This window comes from Etheostoma spectabile, chromosome 8 (genome assembly GCF_008692095.1).
Source record: "Etheostoma spectabile isolate EspeVRDwgs_2016 chromosome 8, UIUC_Espe_1.0, whole genome shotgun sequence".
NCBI classification, from domain to species: domain Eukaryota; kingdom Metazoa; phylum Chordata; class Actinopteri; order Perciformes; family Percidae; genus Etheostoma; species Etheostoma spectabile.
This window is the reverse complement of record NC_045740.1, coordinates 22,495,780-22,516,839: the sequence shown is the minus strand read 5'-3', so window position 1 is coordinate 22,516,839 and position 21,060 is coordinate 22,495,780. Positions and strand designations below refer to the sequence as shown.

Sequence of the window (21,060 nt, the reverse complement as noted above, 5' to 3'; positions counted from 1 at the left end):
CCTTGACCTGTGCACAAGCACAAATGGAATAATGTTTTGTTACTTGGTCCCGTCCCCTTTTTTATTTCAGCGCACACACTGACTGTGAGAGGGGCTTTTTCCCAAGTCTCTTGAGTTGCTGGAGCAAAAATTTGTTCTGACCCTCTATCGTAAAGGTTGTGTCAAAGCTCTTATTTCTGGCCAGAGGAGCAAGAAAAGCTCACTAAGGAGCTATGAGCGAGGTTACACAAGTGCAGTTAGGGCTGGGTGATATCTCCCCATATTTCCTTGGATTCGGGTGGCACCTGAATCATGGTTGCAGCTGTCGCCATGGTCCTGTTCCACGCCCTGCTATATCCTGCTATGCCCTGCCAATCTGTTATATATGGACGTTTGGACAGTGGCTGTCCTCGTCTGATGCGACCCTTTGGCGTGTGTGTAGAACGTACTGGGGAGAGCAGCATCTAGACGGGGTTTAGCGAGTAGTATGTAAGGGGGAAATTACGCATAGGGAGGTTTGTCGGGGTGGTGGATGGGTCAAACACAGGTTGTCCCTACGTGCAGCTGAAAGCTGTTGCAAACTCCGCCCATACAGCAGGGGGAATGTTTCAGAGGAAAGGACTTCTAATCCCTCTAAAAACACATTTCCTAGTTTCCTCTCTCTTCGCGTGATTTCCTCACATCACCCCAATGCTTCCTCGATGGGAGGGACTAAGACGCAAGGAAGGTAAGCGAGTGGAGGAATTGTGGATGCAATTTAAGATCCTGAGACGTACCTGAGATATTGGCTAAATTTTACAATAAGTGTATAGGATTGGAATCACAGAATCCACCTTTAAATGTACTTTCTGTTTTTCTCTCAGATCCTGGAGACCATACTGGCCGTCCTAAGCCTTCACTGCTGGATATGTTATGTATGACCCTAAAGCTGCAGACTCTAATGACGGTTCGGTATCCCCTTGTGGTAAAGGTATGGAGGCCAGGAGTCCATATGATTGTATGCATATGTTGTATCTGTATTAATACATGGTGTCTATTCTACAATCTGAGCAACATCTTTAAAAAGGTCTTAACAAACAGCATCAACAGGGAACAAAGTAAGAGCATAAACATATACAAAGTACATACATACACAAAACAACAAGAAAAGGAGAGCAAACAAGTAACAAAAAACAACTGGCTTCAATTGTCTGGTCTACATTTATAACTGCAACCGCTATTAGCCTCAGGTGTTCTGCACAAGCCTGCTTTATTCTCAGTCTCAAGACACACACACACACGCACACACACGCACACACTTTATTTTCCACTAGCCTATTGCCATCCTTCTGTTCTCCGCAAAGGTCTATTCTTCTTAAGTCTTTATTAGAAGTCTCCTACAGTGTTCGACACACCATGCAAGTCTGTGACTGCCGCCGCGCCTTTGGTCCCAGTAACTACCCCAAACCCCAATAAATGGCACACCATAAATAAACATCAAACCACATAGTACGTTCAGCAAACACAAACAGTACCACAGGGATTGAACAGTCCTGGTTTATTCTACTGTGAGCACAATGCCCACAGAACTGTATTGTTTTCCAGACAACAAAATGCATGGCATTATGCACACAGTGATTTGACACAGTGATAGCATAATAGCCTGAAGAAAATTCTACTTTAAAGCTCAATCAAAACCAAATCAAAAAGAACAAATGCTTAGAATGCATCAGACTACTCAAGCTCTGTAGAGCCTAGAGACTTATTTCATTTAGTTAAATATTAATTTAATTTTATACTTTTTATTGATCCCAAGATAGGAAATTACAATTTTTTTCCCCCATTCTGTTGTTAGAACACACAGGCCGGATATACACACACGTGCTCAGGTTGTGTACATGCACAAATAGATAGATGTCAGAGTGGGGGGGGGGGGGGGGGGGGGTGAACTGGCACCTCTCCAGCTACCAGTCCACACCAGTGACCCTGTGGTCCTCCCTACGGCCACCCCAAAGCTCCAAAGCTGTGATGACAAAGCCATGTGTAGATATTAATTGATGATAGTTTATTAAATAGAATATCAACATTTAAGATACAGTACATGCAACTCATTAATACCAAAAGTGGAAATTTAGCAGAAAAAAAACAGATTCTGCAGATGTAATACACACAAAATGAGGTTTACCACTGGCTATGGTGCTTACTGATCTGGTACCGAGTACAGCCCCTTTATAAATTACAAAACTACAAATATAGAGGCTATTTTACAGTTTGTGATGCTAGAGTGACATCCTGTTGAAGTTATATACTTTTGATTGTATGTGCTACACACTTTACTAATGCTGAAGTATTTTTTGGCTAAAACATCCAATTAAACTGTAATGGTGCAACTTTCTTTAATAAACTGTTAGTAGTCTCTAAGAAATTAGGAAGGCCTTTACAAAGAAAGTGAATTATGGAATTATGAACAGCGGTTGGATCGTGAGGAATGCTGGTTGTAATTTGACACTGGTGATAAAAGTATATTTGGACAGAAACACAATAGAAGGTGCAGAAGCATAATCTGATCAGTTATTATAGCAGCAATATACAGTATGTGTAATAATATGTAAAGATATGGTGCATAAAGTAGCATATCTGGTGGTAATGGCGTCCTGAGCAGGGAATGAAGTCACACTCCCTCTGTGTTTGTTGCATTTGTGTGTGCACGTGGCCGTGAACAAACGTAGGTATTTCACGTATTGGGGAACGGTTTGTGAGTGCCGTGTGGAAGCAATCCCAGCCCGCTGTGTGTGTTTTTTTTTTTAGTGCAACCCTTTAAAGGTTTGTTGTGTTATTTTTGTAACGTGTAATTGTAAAATATTTTGAGTGCAGAGTGACACATTTACAAACTGGATTCTGCAAACAGAAGCACGGTGGCTAAGTGGTTAGCACTTCTGCCTCACAGCAAGAAGGTTCTTGGTTTGAATCCAGGGCGTTCCGGGCCTTTCTGTGTGGAGTTTGTATGTTCTCCCCATGTTTGTGTGGGTTTCCTCCGGGTACTCCGGTTTCTTTCCACCATAAAAGACCTGCATCCTAGGTAGGCCTACAGTTGAAAACTAGCCAATTGGCTAACACTGGCGCATTTACAGAAATGTTCATTAATGTGCATTGTCCTAATCAAATAAATAAATAAATATGGAGGAGTTTGACTGTGACACTACATGTGTGTTTAATACGCACATACTGTAAAATAGAAGGCTATTAACACTTTTATGATCTCATAGTCGGCCTTCATGTGGAGCTCTTTTACGCCATCAAATCAAATCAGTGAATAGTATTATAACATTATTAATTGAGCAATGACATGGCATGGGTTCAGCAATGAGAACTAACGCTCTAATTGGAAAGCTGCAGGTCTCAAAACACACACACAAGCTTCAACATTTCCACTAATTCATTATCAATGAATATTTCATAAATAGAAGAAATAGTAGATGAAACACACACTCACTGAAATCTCATCCCATCAATCAAAACAAAGTGTACATGAACCAGTCTGCAAGCTGCACATGATCACACCAATTTTAATTGGCTGAAATGAGAATAACCTTTACTTTACTTGGCTGTGGGAAATGGGACAATTAATGTAGGCAACTTGTTTTAATGGTATAATTAAATATTGCATTCACAAACACACACATACACATACACACACACATACGCACACACACACAGACACACACACACGTCTTCCGGCACTGCACGGTGAGAGGTAATGGAGGTTCACAGTGTGTGTCCACGTGTGTGTTGGGGACCATGGACATTAGGGTCTACAGGGAGCTCCCTCTGTGAGACACTGACATTTAGTTTCCAGGTCACTATGGCAGTCCTGAGGCTCAGGGGGGATATGGGGTGCAAGCACCATGCTGCCATGGTGACGCAGCCTCAGGTGAGAGGGTAAACGGATACGGCACCGTATCTTCTCTGTGGTCCATAATTCACTGGGTCAAACAAATCTGTACTAGGATCTCAGATTTTTTTCAAAGGCCCTGACTTGTACGTTGACTACAAGCTTTTATTTTGACAAAACCTCCAACAGCAAAAACAATTAAAAAAATCCCATTTAGCTGCCAGACATTGTCACGGTATGTGTAAAAAGTAATTTATTTACCAAACCTTAAGCAAGTAAATTAAACACACAGAAAAGAAAGGCAGTGGTGAAAATGAAGTTAGAAATAACATTTGATGCCCAAGCAGAGTCACATATCCACAAATGGTTCATTTCTTTTTGTGTGTGGTGGCTACCGAATTCATTTGCATGCCATTGCCAAGTGGTTTTTAAAAGGAATCTCAAAGCAGTGGGCAATGTTCCTCTTGCAAAACACTTTGACACTAAAAGAGTGGCTTTCAGGGGGTCCCTTCCCTTTGAGGCTTGAATACCACAGCTGTTTTGGGGACTGCTAAGCCAAAAATTAAATTGTGATTACTTTTTCCCCATGGACTTCTTCACAGTTTTCTTTAAGTTTTTGTGTATTTTCATTTAATCGCTCTAGTTTTTTTTTTAGGTTTTATAAAAAAAAGATATATTAATGGTCCAAAAAATTGAAAAAGCATTAATATTTTATTGAAAAAAATGTTAAAATATGTAAAAAAATGTAAAATGGTGCACCTAAACGTCTATAATTTCAAGGGCATTGATTTTAAAAAAACGTCCCAAAGGGTGTCAAAGAATCCTCAACCAATTTATTTCTTTTCAGGGGGGTAAAAAGGCAAAAAGCAACAAAATAAATTAAAAAAAAAAAAAATTAAGATTAAAACAACTTAATTTGACTTCTCTTTTTTTTATCCTTTTGGGGAATCCCCCAAGGAAATTTAAATTCCCGCACCCGTTTTTTGCAAAAGAAACAATTAAAAAAAAGATAAAAAAAAAAAAAGAAAAGGTATAAGACAACCAAAAAAAAAATGTAAAAACAACAAAAGAACATTGTAAAAAAAACAAAAGCCAAAATTATATTAAAATGTAGTTGGTCCATATTGAATGATAAAGTACATGTGCGTTAGTATTTGTAGTTTTTCTGGATGCCTGTAGATATATTTGTTTAAAAATGATTATATTGTAGTATTATGTTAATATTAATTTTTGTAGTATTAAAGTAGTATGGTGTATGTATGTATGTTAATGTATGTTGTTGTTTTTGGTTGTGATGTATATGTTTGTGTCCTCTCTGCCCTATTTTCCCCCTCCCCCCCCAGGAGGGAATTTTTAGGTTTAAAAGGCCCCGAGGGACAAAGGAGGCCTTTAGTCTGTTGGCCGCACCTTGGGGGAGACCTTCCACTGAAACCCGGGGCCCCCTGGGTTGATGACGGTGTGCAGGGGGGTGGTGGGTTTTCAGTAAAGCCAGCAGTTTGTCCCAAGTCTCTTCTCTGCCACCCCACCATGATCCCGCTTTATGCCGACCACAGACCGGGGCCCCCCCACAGTTTGAGCCTGTGGGGGTCCTTTTTTTGATTGCTGCCCCCCCCAAAAACCACGTGTGAAGAGGACACTTTGACCCCAAACTGGGAGAAAAATCCCCAGCAGTTTTCGCCCCATGTTAAAGGGGGCACCCTCAGGAATACACCCGGGTCTGGTCTTCCTGTACAGGGGTGCTGTTTGTTGTCCAGCCATTTTTGGCAGCCACAGCCCCAGGGATTTTTAGATGGACTGCCTCCACCTCAAAATCCCCAAAAGGACTGGGCGGTTTTGGGCTACCTCCCAAAAAACAAAACCAGTCCCTTTTTTTTTAGAGGGGTTTGGGGTAGGCTTAGTGCCCACACCAAGGGAAAGTCCCCACCAACCCCCATACTCCCCCTCCGGGCCCCCTGATACACCCCCGTGGCTTTGGGCATCCGTATTTTGATGTGAACAGCTCTGAGTTGTAAAAAGTCCCCAGGTGTACAGGGTGAAGGAAAGAGGGGCCAGCAAATGTGCCCCGGGGGGTCCCGGGTGTGCCCACAGGTCAGAATATGCCCCTTAGCCTGAGTACTGTGGCCCGTCGGTGAGGTATCTTATCCAGTCCACCAGATGGGGGCCATCCCCCCTGATAGTTTTCCCGGGTAAGGGGGGGCCGGGTGGTATTAAAGGGATGGAAAGTCCAAAAAGAGGGCCCCCGTCCATTCCCCCTATCCGTGGGGGGGCCCGGTTGTAACAGGAGGGATGGGGGTCCTCCCACACCCAAAATCGGGGGGGTACGCAAACTGAGGAGGGCCTGGGCGTGTGTACCTGGGGTTGAGGGGGGCGAGGGAAGGGCCCCCTCCAAGCTTCTAGGGGTGAAGTTGGGCCACGGTCGGAAGTCATTCAGCCGCTGGGCCTGTTCTTTTTGGGAACCCGGAAGATTCAGGATGCTTCCAAAAGGGGGGGGCACTCTCCCCCAGGCATCTAAAGGTTGAAAACCGTTGGAGCGGTCCCCCAGTTCTGCTGGGCAGGGCTTTTAGCATTCGGACAACCTTTATCCCCTTTTGCTTTCCTGGGCCAGCCCCCCAGTGCTCTTGACCTGCTCCGTTGGTGTGTGGGGCGGGGGTTTATTGAGGAGGGGAGGGGGGGGATATTGTGGTGTGGGGGGGGGGTTTTGTAACTGGGATGTTGGTGGGCAGGGGGGAGGTGTTGGGGGGAAAGGAAAATTGTGGGGTAGGGTGGGGGCAGGGGGGAAAAGGGTGGTTAAACCCGTTAAAAAGTTATTCGTCCCTTGGGCCCCCCTTTCCCTTGTCCCCCCCTGTTGTTTGGGTTTTGGGTTTTTGGATGGTCCCAACCTTCCCAGACCTCCCTCATGTTTTTTTTTCCCCATTCTGCTCCCCCCCCCCCTCCGTACTGCCCTTTGCTTCCCCACACAATGTTTACCCCCCCTGTGCTCCTTTATGGTCCCTGCCCTGCCCTGAAGGCAGCCTTCTTCTTTTTGAGGACAGCCTGACCTCCCCGGTACCCATGGTTGTTGTTTGGGTACATCGGGGGGTCTTGATAGGGGAACCCGTCGCACAAAAGTTAGGTAGTCCTCAGACAGGGTCATCCCCCCTATGTCCCACCTGCGGGTCGATCAGACTCCCGTCCTTGTGTTGTAGCAGGCCCAGGGCACTTTCCCCTAGGGGACCATCCGCTTTTGCGAGTTGTCCCGGGTTTTTTGGACCAGGGGGTGTACTGGGTGAATGAACCGGGTTTTTGATCAGATTCCCCCCTGGGGGGGGGGGTCGTCGTATGCATCCCCACTTAGCTACAGGGATCAATTTTCCCCGTTGTTTTGGTCGGGCAGTCTACACCGGGGGAAAAACACCCAAAATAAAACCAACGTAGAAAGATTAAAGTCCCCAGAGATACTGAAAGGGCCCCCGGGGCTGTTCTCAGCGCTGCTGGCGGAATTTTAATCTTTTCCCCAGGAGCGGCGCTCCGCTCTCGGAGGGAGGTAAAAAAGAGAGTAACCACATGGGTTTTAAACCCCCGGGGAAAAAAATGGTCATGAAACGGGTAGCGCCGAGGTCCCCCGGCAACATGAGGCTTCTTTTACGGAGATTCCTGGGGCACCGCGGCGTTGCTACTATATTTTCCCCCCCTTGGGTTTTTTCCACTTGCCTGTGGTCTCTGTCGGGTCTTTACGGCATGAATCCAAGCAGGGCCACGTTAGCACGGGTAGAGGGGTTAGCCAGTCTCCGTAAAATGAACAAACTGGTCTCCCCGGTTAAGTCCGTGGGTTTTTCAGCGCGGACGTCGGGGGATCTTGTTTGGGCAGCGATTCACGTTCCCCATGAAACGGAGGGGGGAATCGACGGCCTTGTAGCGCCCCGATTCTCCGCTAGCTCGGCCTTTAGTTTTCGCCCCGGCCTTGCAGCCCCTGGGTCTCCTCTCAGCTCCGTCGGGATAGGGTGCCGTGTCCCGGCGCGTCCCTTTGTGTGCAGAGCCAGCAATTCCTCTCTTGGTAAGGAGAAAGCTGGCTCCTGGTTGAATTTTAACGATTGAAAATCCAAGGATATAAAAACACCCCTATTTTCCGCAGAAGAGTTAAAAAGAGTACAAAAAGAGGTTAAAAAAGTAAAAAAGCTAAAAACTGGAGAGCTACTGGAGAGAGGCAGCCGTCTTGCCACAGCGCCAAAAACTACTACTAGGCTTTATTTAGACTGAAAACCAACACAAAAATATTTGTCACATTGTCCCGAAAGTTTGTACCTCATTTAGAGGGCCGATACCAGTGTGTGCCAGTTCAGTTGTGGGGGAACAATGATTCCAGTGGGAAGTGAAGAAAATGAGGCTTTATTAACAGTACAGTAGCTAATTGATGACAAATGACTAGAAGCTCTTTAATGTAGCCTAGGCTGTGTGTGTGCGCGTGTGTGTGCGTGTGTGTGCGTGTACGTGTGCGTGTGCGTGCATTCACCTTGCCAATAACAGGGATGTCCACAGATCCCCAGGTATCCGCCCCCCAGTGCACCATCCCCGATGCAAAGTCTGCCGTCACTATTCCCAGGACTGGCACGCGTACACAGAAAGAGACGCAAGAAAAGAGGAAGAACATACTGTTTGTTGTCATGAGATGTGAAAGCAAACATCAAAACAACGTTTTACAAAAGTGTTACAAAAACCTCATGTGGACTGTCTGGAACAATGATTTAGGACTGCACTGGATTATTTAGAAAAAAAGGTGTCTAATATACTGTATATATAAAGTATATATATATATATATTTAACATGTATAATACAGTATTATACATATGGTATATACATATACACACATATGTATACACACACAATTACATATAAATATGTATATATACATATATTTATGAACATATACGGTATTTACAGTAATTATATATATGTGTGTATATATATATATTTATATATATGTGTATATATATATATATAATATTATATATATATAAAAAAAAACACCTGCCTTGTGGTAACTGTTGATGGTTGTTTTAAAGTGATATATTACAGAGGACAGCTTGATCTTAGCCTGGTAATTTCTCTCTGAAAAGTCTCTCTGGCTGCCAGCTCACGATGCCGAGGATGATCTTGTAGATGTGCACGGCGGAGAAGTGCAGGATGAGGAAGGAGAAGTTGATGATGAAAAGGAAGAAGCAGAGAATCACACACACCCACTCCTGAAGCCGCTTTCCTGAAGAAGGACAAGGACACAAACGAGAAGAGATTTGCATTTTACTTATCTCAGCATCATCAAAATCCAAACTGAATTCTTGGGTACTGTCAGTGGCGGAAGAAGTATTCAGATCCTTTACTTACGTAAAAGTACTAATACCACACTGTTAAAATACTCTGTTACAAGTAAGGGTCCTGCATTGGAAATGTTACTCAATTATGTAAGTGGAAACTGGAAACAATCAAAACAGTTCTGTCAATCAACTTAGAGTATAATCAGCTAATAATCTCAGGTATAATAAAACATATTTTATAAACTACATGGGATATGTGTGCAAAAAAACTAATTTGTAAGTAATACGTAATCAATACCTAATGCTGCCAGTTGAATGTAGTGGAGTAAAATGTTTTTAATAATAATATTTCTCTACTATTAGTAAGGTAAGGCAAGGCAAGGCAAGGCAGCTTTATTTGTATAGCACATTTCAGCAACAGGGCAATTCAAAGTGCTTTACACAAAATCAGTTAAAAAACAGTTAAAAAATAAAAACAGATAAAACATGTGACTAAACAGTTAAAAATAAGAACATTAAGACACATAAAACACAAGAATAAAAGTTACAGTGCAGCATAAGAAATTTAAAGAAAGGCAGCATCAAAAAGAAAGGTCTTCAGCCTTGATTTAAAAGAACTGAGAGTAGCAGCGGATCTGCAGGTTTCTGGGAGTTTATTCCAGATATGAGGAGCATAGAAACTGAAAGCTGCTTCACCCTGTTTAGTTCTGACTCTGGGGACAGAAAGCAGACCTGTCCCAGATGACCTGAGAGGTCTGGGTGGTTCATAGTGTAGTAGCAGATCAGAAATGTATTTTGGCCCTAAACCATTGAGTGTAGTAGTTGTATTTAGTAGTATTTCTTATTGTTGATATTATTGTTATTTTGTTGTCTTTATACTGTCTTTTTTAATCAATTTTTTATTTCTTTTTTCTTGCTAAAACTGCTGCTGGAACTTTCAATTTCCTCGCGGGAGTCATCCCAAAAGGATTAATAAAGAGAAGTCTAAGTCTGAGGCTAAGGCTAAGTCTAGTTGAAAGTGGCATGAAAAGAAAAGACTCAAGTTTAAAGTTCAAATTTACAGTACTAGAGTAAACGTACTTAGTTAAAATTGACCACTGAGTACTGTGCATTATCGAGGAGAGGAGGCTGTAGACGAGAGTGGGAATGAGAAGAAGTTGAGGGTGTTCGGCTTTAAGGTGTTGTATTAATGAACTGGGTGAGGTCCCTGCACCCACTGGGAGAACAAATCGCTGCTTACCCAGGGTCAAAAGACCATTCCACCACAATGGCTCAGTTTGTGTGTGTGTGTGTGTGTGTGTGTGTGTGTGTGTGTGTGGTGTGTGTGTGTGTGTGTGTGTGTGTGTGTCCAGGGTGTTAATATGTAATCAGTCAGATGAAGACAAGTGTACTCCAGAGTGTGGGGTCAAGACCTCTCATATGTGAAACACCACTGCTGACGCAGCACACACACACAGACACAGACACACACAGACACACACACACACACACACACACACACAGACACGCACACAGTTTCAGGTGGGATGTAGGCCTCTGCAGAGACAAGGCCAAACTCATAGGTCAGCAGTATTAACTAAAGGACAGAGCGAGAGGGACTAACTCAAACTACTCATTCTCTAAACTCACAGGTCAGCAATATAAGAGAGAGATGGGAGGGTCAAACTCAAAAGCCTTCAGCCACACAACCTTGCAGATTAAAGAAACTGAATTATTGAAATACACACACACACACACACACACACTGCAGATCTATAGCTCATCTGATATTTTCGAGTACCGTACCTTGCTGCAGGGTTTTCTAGTCCTATTAGTTTCATGTCTTTAGTCTTCCATGAGCTTTGAATTGTCCCTTTATTTAAATTTCTTTGTTCAGACTGGTCTGAGCTGTCAAGCCAAGCGCGAAATGTGATCTCACCCACTTACAGAAATAAACTACAAAACGTGCAAATATAAACCACCACTGTTCTATTTCCATTTCACTTTCTTTTGCTCTTTGTCTGTCATCACCCCATCTCCGTCTCCCTAGTCCTAATCCTTCCGTCTTTGCCAGTCAAATGGGCCTTTAAAACTTTAATGTGTTCAGATCCGAACGCATCACACAGCATTAACAGCCTATAAGATATTCATGACAGGTTTTTTTTTAATAAAGCACACAGGCCTTTGAATGTGTGCACCTATAGACCTGAGTGACTATGAATATGCTATCAGCCTCTCATAAGGTAAGGATTGAAGTGGTCTTGGGAGATTTAAACTATGTGATTATGTATATTTTACGGGTCATCAAATGTGACCCTTCACCTTCTAAAGATAGATGGTATCAAAGTTGCGAGGAGACAGATGGCTAATTCAAGTGTGGACTGAAGATCAGCTTCTAAATGAGTTTGACTCAAAGACGTTCCGAAAAACACTTTAGGGCCAATGATCAGGTATTTCTGTTTAAGACTTATTTTGGGTGCTATGATGGCCTACACATGTTAGCATAATCGCTAAAGACTGGAAACAGGTAACCAAGCTAGGACATTAGAGAAGGCCTTAATTCTACAACCAGTGCTACTCTGTATCATGTTATGGCCCAAAAAAAACCCAGTATGGACCAGTATAAAACCTGCGAGGCAGTCAAGTGAATGAACGGTTTGCATTTAACATAATTGTATTAGTACAGTGATCTATTTTAAGGTAAATTTCAAAGTCATCTATGGGACGTGTCTGTGTGGCAGTGGTAAAAGGAAGCTAATACAATTTAAAAATAGAATGATTGTTTCTCTGGGACTGTGGCACGCTAACGTACTGCAGCTGGCTGCTCAGCACTAAAGCAACAGTAAACTTAGTAGACAGCATTCCTGGAAAATGATGTGCGCCAACAGAAAGAGGGGAACTTGCCTGGTGTTAAACACGTCTGACAATGGCCAATAGTTTAAGGCTCAATTCCGAGAAATGCAAGCCGCGTGGCTAAAGACAAAGAGAGGAGTTACAACTGACGGCAATGAAATACAAATTCACTTTTCAAAGGCAGCCTAAGTCCAAACTAAGGTTAAGTAGAGCGCAGTTAACTCAATTGTTTCCGAGCTTCATGTGACACCATTTTCTCCACTGTGCCCCAAGGTACACACACACACACACACACACACACACACACACACACACACCTCAAGGGATCAGTACACCAAAATTCACTCTCTCCAACTTCCTCACTGTGTCTGCAGCCGCACACACACACACACACACACACACACACACACACACACACCACACAACATACATGCGAGTGCTCACACTAATAGATTGATGCTCAAACTAATGGATAACCCAACACATTCTCACATCTCTCTGACACATACACAAATTCAGACAGTCTATCTCCATCAAATACACACACACACACACACACACATACACACACACACATACACACACAAACACAGTGCATGTGGTGCAGGGCCGTGGAGCAGTGGGGCGGCTGTCAGGTGATGTGCGTCAGTCCTTGGATCCTCTGGCTCCCTGGTGAGGGGAAAGAAACTAGGACAGGCCTCCGCAGAGCGCACGTACACACACTCTCACACAGACTGACACAGACTCACACACACACACACATAAGCTCTTGTCCCGCAGGCCATGGCATTGCTGGATATCACACACAGCTACAAACAGACACAAAAACTGCCTTTACAAGTATGTATGTATAGACGGACAGACGTGTGCTAGCATATTCAAACATACACACACTCTCACCAAACACAAACATCTTATTCTACAGGGCACACACACCTGACCTGCCTTCACTTGGTCACAAAAATTAAAGACGTGCACCTAGACACACGCAAACACAAACACACTGGCACACACTGGCACACACACACACACACACACACACACACACACACACACACACACACACACACATCTAGACACACTCTTAGGGCCAGAGCAGCACACTCATTAATATCGTTCTGACAACAACTGGCTCCCTGGCAACCTCACTGCCATTGCTCACCCAGCAGAACCCCCCGCCCGTGAGCGTGCACGCAGTTCTGCACAGGGATTTAGCCTGGGCGGAGCCAGGGGAAGGGAACGAGGGGTGCTAATAGGCTGAAATTAATCAACGCCGGCTGATTTGCTGTCTGGGGAATGAGTGGCGGGCAGCAGGCAGGCAACACATCCTGAATACTAATAGACTAATGGAGAGGGGAAACAGTAAGTAGACAATGTTTCCTCTCTCTGCTGTTTGTCAGGTAATGAGGAAATAGGGGGAGGGACTAAATAGTATCCAAATATATGAGCAGTATTAGCAATTTTCACCTACACTAACAAGAAAACAAAAAAATCCAAAAATCCAGATTGAAAATACACAAAATGAGCAAAAAACACATTTATCACATATCAGCACTGTGGTCTATTCAAAGCCATGTTATTTTATATGACACAAGAATCAAACTCGGCCTCTGTGGGACGGCGACAGTGACACTTCGCTTCACAAACACCACTGTGCTGCTCCCAAATGAGAAAATATTTGGACAAAATCTGCAGTTCAATCATCATAAGACAGAGTGAGAAGAGTCATATGATGATTAATGTTTAAAAAAAGAAGAAAAAAAAAGAAAGAATAGCAGGGTCATGCCTTCTCGGCACTAAGCCGGCTAAATCTGAAACCACATCTGTTCCTTCCTCTCCGTTTTGGCATTTTATACACAACAAACTGGAGCAAGAAGAGATTTATCTGTTTTCTTATGTTCTGAAAATGTGCACAAATTGCGTTAAAGTGGCGTCCTGAGCCCAATGTCTATTATGTGTCACACATATTACATTACAAGTGAATCATCTGTCCCAATGTTGTATCTTTATTTATCTTTGAACAAGCCACTTGTGGAAATGTCAAGCCATAAACATTTTTATTTATTACTGGGGTGATCTTGGTTTCTCAGCTACAAAGTGTTGTTAGGGAATAGTTGGACGTTGCACTTTATGTTGTTGTGCAAACAACAAGCGCACGCCACATCACTTACAGGCTCGCCACATTCGTTTGTCGTGTCCACTTGGCAAGCATGCAGGGTGGAAACGTCGAACCCAATGTGAAACACAACAAAGCCTGGAACAACGCAAGGACACGTGAAATGAGACTTATGTGAATAATTCCACTGCTGTGGTGCATTCTGGGACACTTTCCAACATGCCTTCTCCCTGGGTGCTCTTTCTTAGTCTTGTTGTCTGTGATGGTTTTTGTCTTTATTTATTTATTTTTGCTACTTTTGTCCACAACTCCACATTAAAGCTACTCGGACATTTAAAGGGATGTGGTTCACCATATTCTCCGTTCTGGGTAGATTTCTGTGTGTGCATGAGCCTGTGTGTGCATGAGCAGATGGATGTAGAACAGGTCATTGCGTGAAGTTGTGCGAGTGCGGATAAATTTGTGCTGACAGTTCCTACACACACGTTTAGAACTTGTTTTACACATGCTTCAATAAATAATAATGTGATTGAATTAATAATGATAAATAAGGGGCCAGGTCAGTATCATAAGGAATGAATGCGCAGAGAAGGATTCACAATTGTATTTTGGGATTTATATAGAAATGACTCCCTGCACAAAAATGTTTTTCAATGCACACAAAAATAGTTATCATTGTACCGAAATTCAAAAGAAACATTTTCCTATAAAAAATGAAGGTTCACAAATGTATTTATGATGCACACACACATATTTCTTGTTTTGATGCAATAGAAATCCATGAATATAAGTATTTTAAAAGTGTTTGCAATTTTTATCAAAAACATGCTTAGGCTGATCACTAGGGTGCATCAAATTTGAATGGGAAATTTTAATTTCAAAATATCAATTTGGCTGGCATTGCACTTTGTTCCAATTAACATAAAAATGACTTTTGCAAAGTTTTGAGGAATTCCATTGAGATTTAGGGGTGCCACCTAACACATGAACTTTTGTGAAATTTCGAAAAATGGGCAATTTTTAGTTCTATAGGGTTATCAAAGTAAAAGTTGTATGTTTGCCTTTTGGGAAACTTGGGCATTTCTCAGAATTCAACTTTCAAGATCCTCCATTCATTTGTCCTATAGACAAAATGAATGGAGGTGGCCTCACGTGGCCTTACCCTGAGTTTTGTGCAGCAGTGATGGATGTCGGACACACATATAAAGTTTAATTGACTTTATTGTTAAACACAAGAAGCGATACTGACACACTTAAAAGAACAAACCCTCTCTAGTGGCTAATTCACTGGCAACTAACAGGGCCTAATGGTAAGAGCTGACACTAACTAAACTTCAAACAATTGCTCAGTCTGTGCAGAGTCCGCTCCACTGAGCAACATCACCAGGGAGAAAGAGAGAGGAAATGGAACTGAACTCTGAACCTAGCCATGTGTGTCTCCCCCCCAGATGTTCCTCCCTACTGCCACCCAAGAGTAACCGTCCTATTCAGGCGTTAGCTTGCGTTTGCAGTGGCGAAGGTTTGGCTGTTGGCTGCGGTCATGTTCAACTGCCTGCAGCACATTCTGCAGGTGCTGCTCCTTCCTGGCCACTGCGACGAAGTCGGACGTGAGCTTGACGCCACGCTCGCACAGTCATTGACCACGTTCATTGCACATACATTGACCTCACTTTTTTGAACGCAGCATTGGTTGCCCATTCCTCACATCAAGAGACATAATTCTGGATCAATGGCAGCTGGTGCATCCCAAACCAGCAATCCTTATTGGTGAGGTCAGCCAAGCTGGTGGTTGGCAAGAGCCTGTTGCATTGGTGACACTTCAACCTTGTAGCCAGTGACACGACACTTGGTCGGCTAAGGATATCATGTGGAATGAAGACGTTTGTTCCATTTTTCTTACGCTTGACACTTGCTCCAGTCTTCTTACACTTGTGGGATGGTTCGCCCTCAGATGGTGGACAGACTGTATTAGTATCCTCCTCTGGCTCCTCATCACTCTCCGACACCAAGCTGGACATTGCAGTCATCTCCTTCCAGCTCCTTTTCACAGTGGAACAGCCTGGCGCTGCGGCAGCTTGACGCTCCTCTCGCCGCTTCACCTTGAGCTGCAGCTTTTTGTCCAATACACCAATGTGGCCACTCTGTCGGTCTTCATGCTGGCCAAGAAAGCTAGGTCTTCTGGATTATCAATTAGCTTTTTCCACATTTGGAGGCCACAGCGGAAATGTGGCATCAAGTCTGCACTCCATTTTCTCCAATTGTTTCGCTGTAGTCTCACTGGATCGCTTGGCCTGGGAGATTTTCCGCAGCATGTTGTTAGCATTGACTAAGTCTACCATCTTGTGGCACGCCGCTTGTCGCTCACCATTGGGATGTTGGCTTTCTTGTAAAATGGCCGCACCTGCTCCAGGACAACCTTGGCTGCTTCGAACTGCGACAACGCTCCATTGCACCAGGTTTCTTGGCAAGCATGCAACGTAAGATCTGGCGACCAGTTGGCAGTTTGGCACCGGTGATGATGCTATCCTCACTGGTGATGCTGGGCCCAGACCAAAAACCAGGATGCGACGGCTAGTCTGGCAGGGACCAGTTGGTGAGGGCAGCATCTTAGAGCTGGATCCTGGGGGGTTGTGTTGTGCAGTGCCTGAGAATGAAAAGGATACAAGCTCAAGGTTTAGTGTTTAAAATCATATCTTGGCATACTTAATATGACTCAATTATGATAAACCATGCTTGCATAAGCCTCAAATTTTAGCTTTACAAGTCTAACTTCATCATAACTTACCGTTAAATCACTACCAGAGTAGCTAGCTGTGCTCGCAAATTACTTATATTTAAAATGTTAATTTACTGTAACAACTACAATGCTACTCACAATAAACATAAGACATCAATACTCTGAATATGACATTGTCCACTCTAGAATACTGTTGATGTTAAGCTTAATAGCTTAGCTAACGTAGTAGCTAACTGTGGTTAGCAAACTGTTGCTAGCTACGTTATCTAGATGTAATGAACACCAAATACCTATACATATGACTTAAGTATACAAAGACACAACTACAGATATGTTAGTAATATGTAATAATACATACCCAACACAATTTAACAGAAAGATCACCTTAGTTTTCTTGAGCTGCAGTGTTGTTTACCTCAGATCTCCATGGCGACCATTGAGCACTGTTTACCACTTTATCCAACAAAAACAGATGTGTGGTGGCACCCCTAAATCATCATGTATTGGAAAAATATTTTGCATGTGTTGTTTCTACATATATTGGAACACTTTTAGCACCCAGCCATATCAGAATTCAAGAATTGTGTTTTTTGATGCACCCTACTGATCACAGGTCAACCTTAACATGGCGTCTGCAGTGGTGCTCCAGCAACAAGTGGAAGTGATAAGTGTTTTGGCGTGCATGAATAAATGTGTGTGACTTATGAATGCTTGCTATGTTATTGACGTGACATGGAATGAAACACACTAGCGTTAGCTAACAAGCTAGCTATATATGCTAACAACCTAGGGTCATAAGCTAACTTACAGCCATAATAACTCAGTTAACTTCAGACAACATAACTTTGCCGGTAACTCACTTGCAAAGATCTTACCTGTTATTACATATGATGCAATAAAAGGTCAAGGTGGTCTGAGGGGCAATTTGTGATACAGCTAGCGGTCAACACATGCAATAATTACAAAAACAACAACAATACAGTAAGGATTAATCATTGAGAGCATGTAAAGCAGCAGCAAAAAATGAGTCTTTATGATCTCTTAGTCCTGCATCTGAGAAGGCAGGTACCAGACAGGAGCAACTGAAACGCCTGTGACAGAGGATGATTATGATCTTTAAAACTCTCGCTTTAAATACATTGGAGAGCTTGGTCAGAGTAGTACCTGCAATTTTCCCACACACTTTCACAATCCCCTGAAGTCATTTTTGTATCCATTTAGTTCAGTAAACTTACAAAGGGGAAAGTAAGAAGTGATTTAATGACACAATGAAATAGTCTCATCAGAGTCACATCAGCGCTTAAGTTCCGGTAGCTTACGGAAAAGCGCTGATTTGCTTTCTCACACACCGCATCAACATGAGACCCAAAGCTCAATTTGTTGTCCAAGACAGTCCCTTATGTTTTTATTGAACTAAACACACTCCAGAACCTGATCACTGATTAGGACAGGTGAACCGACAGTAGGATGTTTCCTAAAATCTACTGCCGTCTCTTTGTTTTTTGCCGCACTTATGGTTATTATTGGTTATGTTGCTAACAAACCATAATAAGTAAATACGTACCTTGTTCACGAGATTGGCCTGCACACATGGGTTTGCAGCCGTTCATTTTGATACTGGTCTGACTGCTTTAATAAAAGCTTTAAAAAGGAGGCAAAACTCCATTCTGCATACAAAGAGGGGGAACTGACTTGAGGTGCGTGGATCCTTTACTGGCTCTCTGGCTGTAATCACTCAAAAGTCTGTGCTGCTGTATTACTGTATGTGTTACTGAATACAAACTGTCAATATGTCTCCACCACAAGGACATTTTCCCATTTTAAAGTGGGAAAAAAATGTATCTTTTATTCAGTTATGACCAATCAAGTGAACCCATACACACGAGGGAGGAAACTAAAGACGAGCACACAAAAACAGCAAACAAGTGAACCAGCCACACTCACACTCTGTAGAAACCACCTACAGAGCCTCTGACAAAAGGAAAGTCACACACTTTGAACAGCGAGCCTGACAGCGGCTCAAAGGCCGTGTGACATGCCTTTTTGCGCTTTTTCTTCTTTCCATCACCTACAGTCTTTCTCTGAGAGGAAACTGTTTACGAACCCTTAGTCATACCCACGGTACGACTGCTAACGCATTAGGCACTACATCACAGAGGGTGATACTGGATGTACAAACAAAACACAGACAGCTCTGCTTCTCTTTTTCGTCTCTGTCTCTCTTTCTGCGTCCCCTGGTTTGCTCTCGGTAGGCTGTCTTCAGATGGGACTCGGGAGAGAAAAAAGGAGGGAGAGATGTGGGTGGTAAAAGTGGGTCATATGCTCAGAGAGAAAGAGAATGAAAGAGGGGGAGACGGAGAGCGATGAGGGAGAGACATTGAGAGAGAATGACAGTAACAGGGGAAGAGGGGGAGACAGAGAGAGGTAGAGAGACGCAAAGATGGTGAGGGAGAGAGAGGGGGGAAAGAGGGGGGAGAAGAAGGGGAGGTCGAATTCCCTTGTTCAGTAGGAGTGGATCAGTCGCAGGCCTCTTTCCTTTTATGTGATCTCAGCGGACCACAAAACATGGGACACAAACACGTACGCGCGCACACACACACACACACACACACACACACGCACGCACACACACACACATACAATACTAGTACACAATACAGTGATGCAAGCAAACACACACTCATTCACAGAAAACCAACATCAATGCACAATACACATACCACAGATGATGCAACAATACACACACAAACACACAAACACACAAACACACACACACAATGTATGTCTATATGTCAATATGCTCACACACACTGCACACAACCCTGCCAGACAAACTTGATAAATCCATTACCATGTAGAATCAACGGCAACAAAGAGAGGAATGTGGAAAATGAGATTCAATAACGACATACCAACACAATGACGCACACACACACAAACACACACCCACACACACACACACACAGATGCATACATCTAGAGAAAATAACACACATTTTTAACCCACATGAGAGCCAGAGTAAGTAGGCCCTGCTCCAGCCTCCCTCCCCTGTGGAGACACAAAAAGGATGGACAGATCCCATCATGTGTGTGTTCCTTTGTGTGCCAGTGTGTGTGCTTTATGCCATCACCTCATCTCTTGGGCTTTCTGCTACCACCACATTCATCTGCGGCCCTCATAAGGATAATTACAGACACACACACACAGCTCCTCTCTTGCGTTGGGCAAGGTCAACAGCAAAAACCTGCCTAGAAGGCTTGCCTAAAGCCATAAATGTACTGTATGTGTGTACAGTGCATGTGTGCTGGTCAATATGAGTGCACAATGTTCACGTGTACAGTATGTGTGCTGTCCTTGATTCTTTTTGCCTGCATGAGGGCAGACAATAAAAAAAAGGAAAAAATATAGACAAAAAAATTACACATACACACAATGCAATGTACTGTATTACTCCATTTAACCCATTCTAAGTAGGAGGAGCAGTGGGCAGCTATACATACAGCAACTTGCCAGGGACACTTTGACATGTGGCTGAAGGCTGGTTGGGGTGGTGGATGGTAAACACAGGATTTTCACCCAGGAGACCGGGACTTGTGTCCAGCGTTTCCCATTTCCTAAACCGTCGGTTTCTGTTTTTCCTAAACCCAACACGCGGATAGCTCTAAATGCGTACAGATCACCCGCCACTTGGCTTAAGAAAGTGGGCATGTATGTTTACACAAAGTCATTATGTCATGTTCCCTTAACCTGGCTGTGCCTTTCAAATAAATGGTTTGACTCAAGTTTTTTAAACCAAGCTTCTTAAATGAAACACATTGTTGGTGAATCCTCACTAGCTACTTGTGGAAATTAAGTTGAAAAAAGTGCATTCAAGTAATAAAGCGCACCATTTTGATTTCAATACATGTTTGATATCCACATCTGAGACAATTAAAGTCACTCACTTTAGAGGCAGGTCATAATGGCCATTCATCCATGGGCACTGGAAATTCTGGATTCTGGCATGTGGATTTGCTTTTAGTACCCGGGCAGTATAAGAGGACAGCAATGACGCAGGTCTGTGATCGCAGTTCTTTATGAATGTGCCAGTAATAATCTGTAGGTAAAGACAGCAAGGTGTTTGAAATCTGCAAGAACCTGGAGGACTAAACCTGCTGACAGGAAGAGGAACGAGCGGACTTTTAAAGCTGTAGCCTGTGGCTCAAAGGGACAGCTGCAGGGGCAAAGGAGAAAGA

At 43.3% G+C, this 21,060-nt stretch overlaps 1 protein-coding gene across 1 annotated transcript in view; it reads right to left on the bottom strand.

Annotated features, from left to right (window-relative positions):
• si:ch211-212o1.2 (transmembrane protein 189) overlaps positions 1–21,060 on the bottom strand; it is a 52,042-nt gene that overhangs the window by 15,133 nt on the left and 15,849 nt on the right. Inside the window, exons 2-3 of the mRNA XM_032524165.1 lie at positions 8,966–9,084; positions 8,340–8,432 (exon numbers count right to left, since the gene is read on the bottom strand). Coding sequence (XP_032380056.1) covers positions 8,340–8,432; positions 8,966–9,084 — 212 coding nt within the window. The remainder of the gene's footprint in view (positions 1–8,339; positions 8,433–8,965; positions 9,085–21,060) is intronic.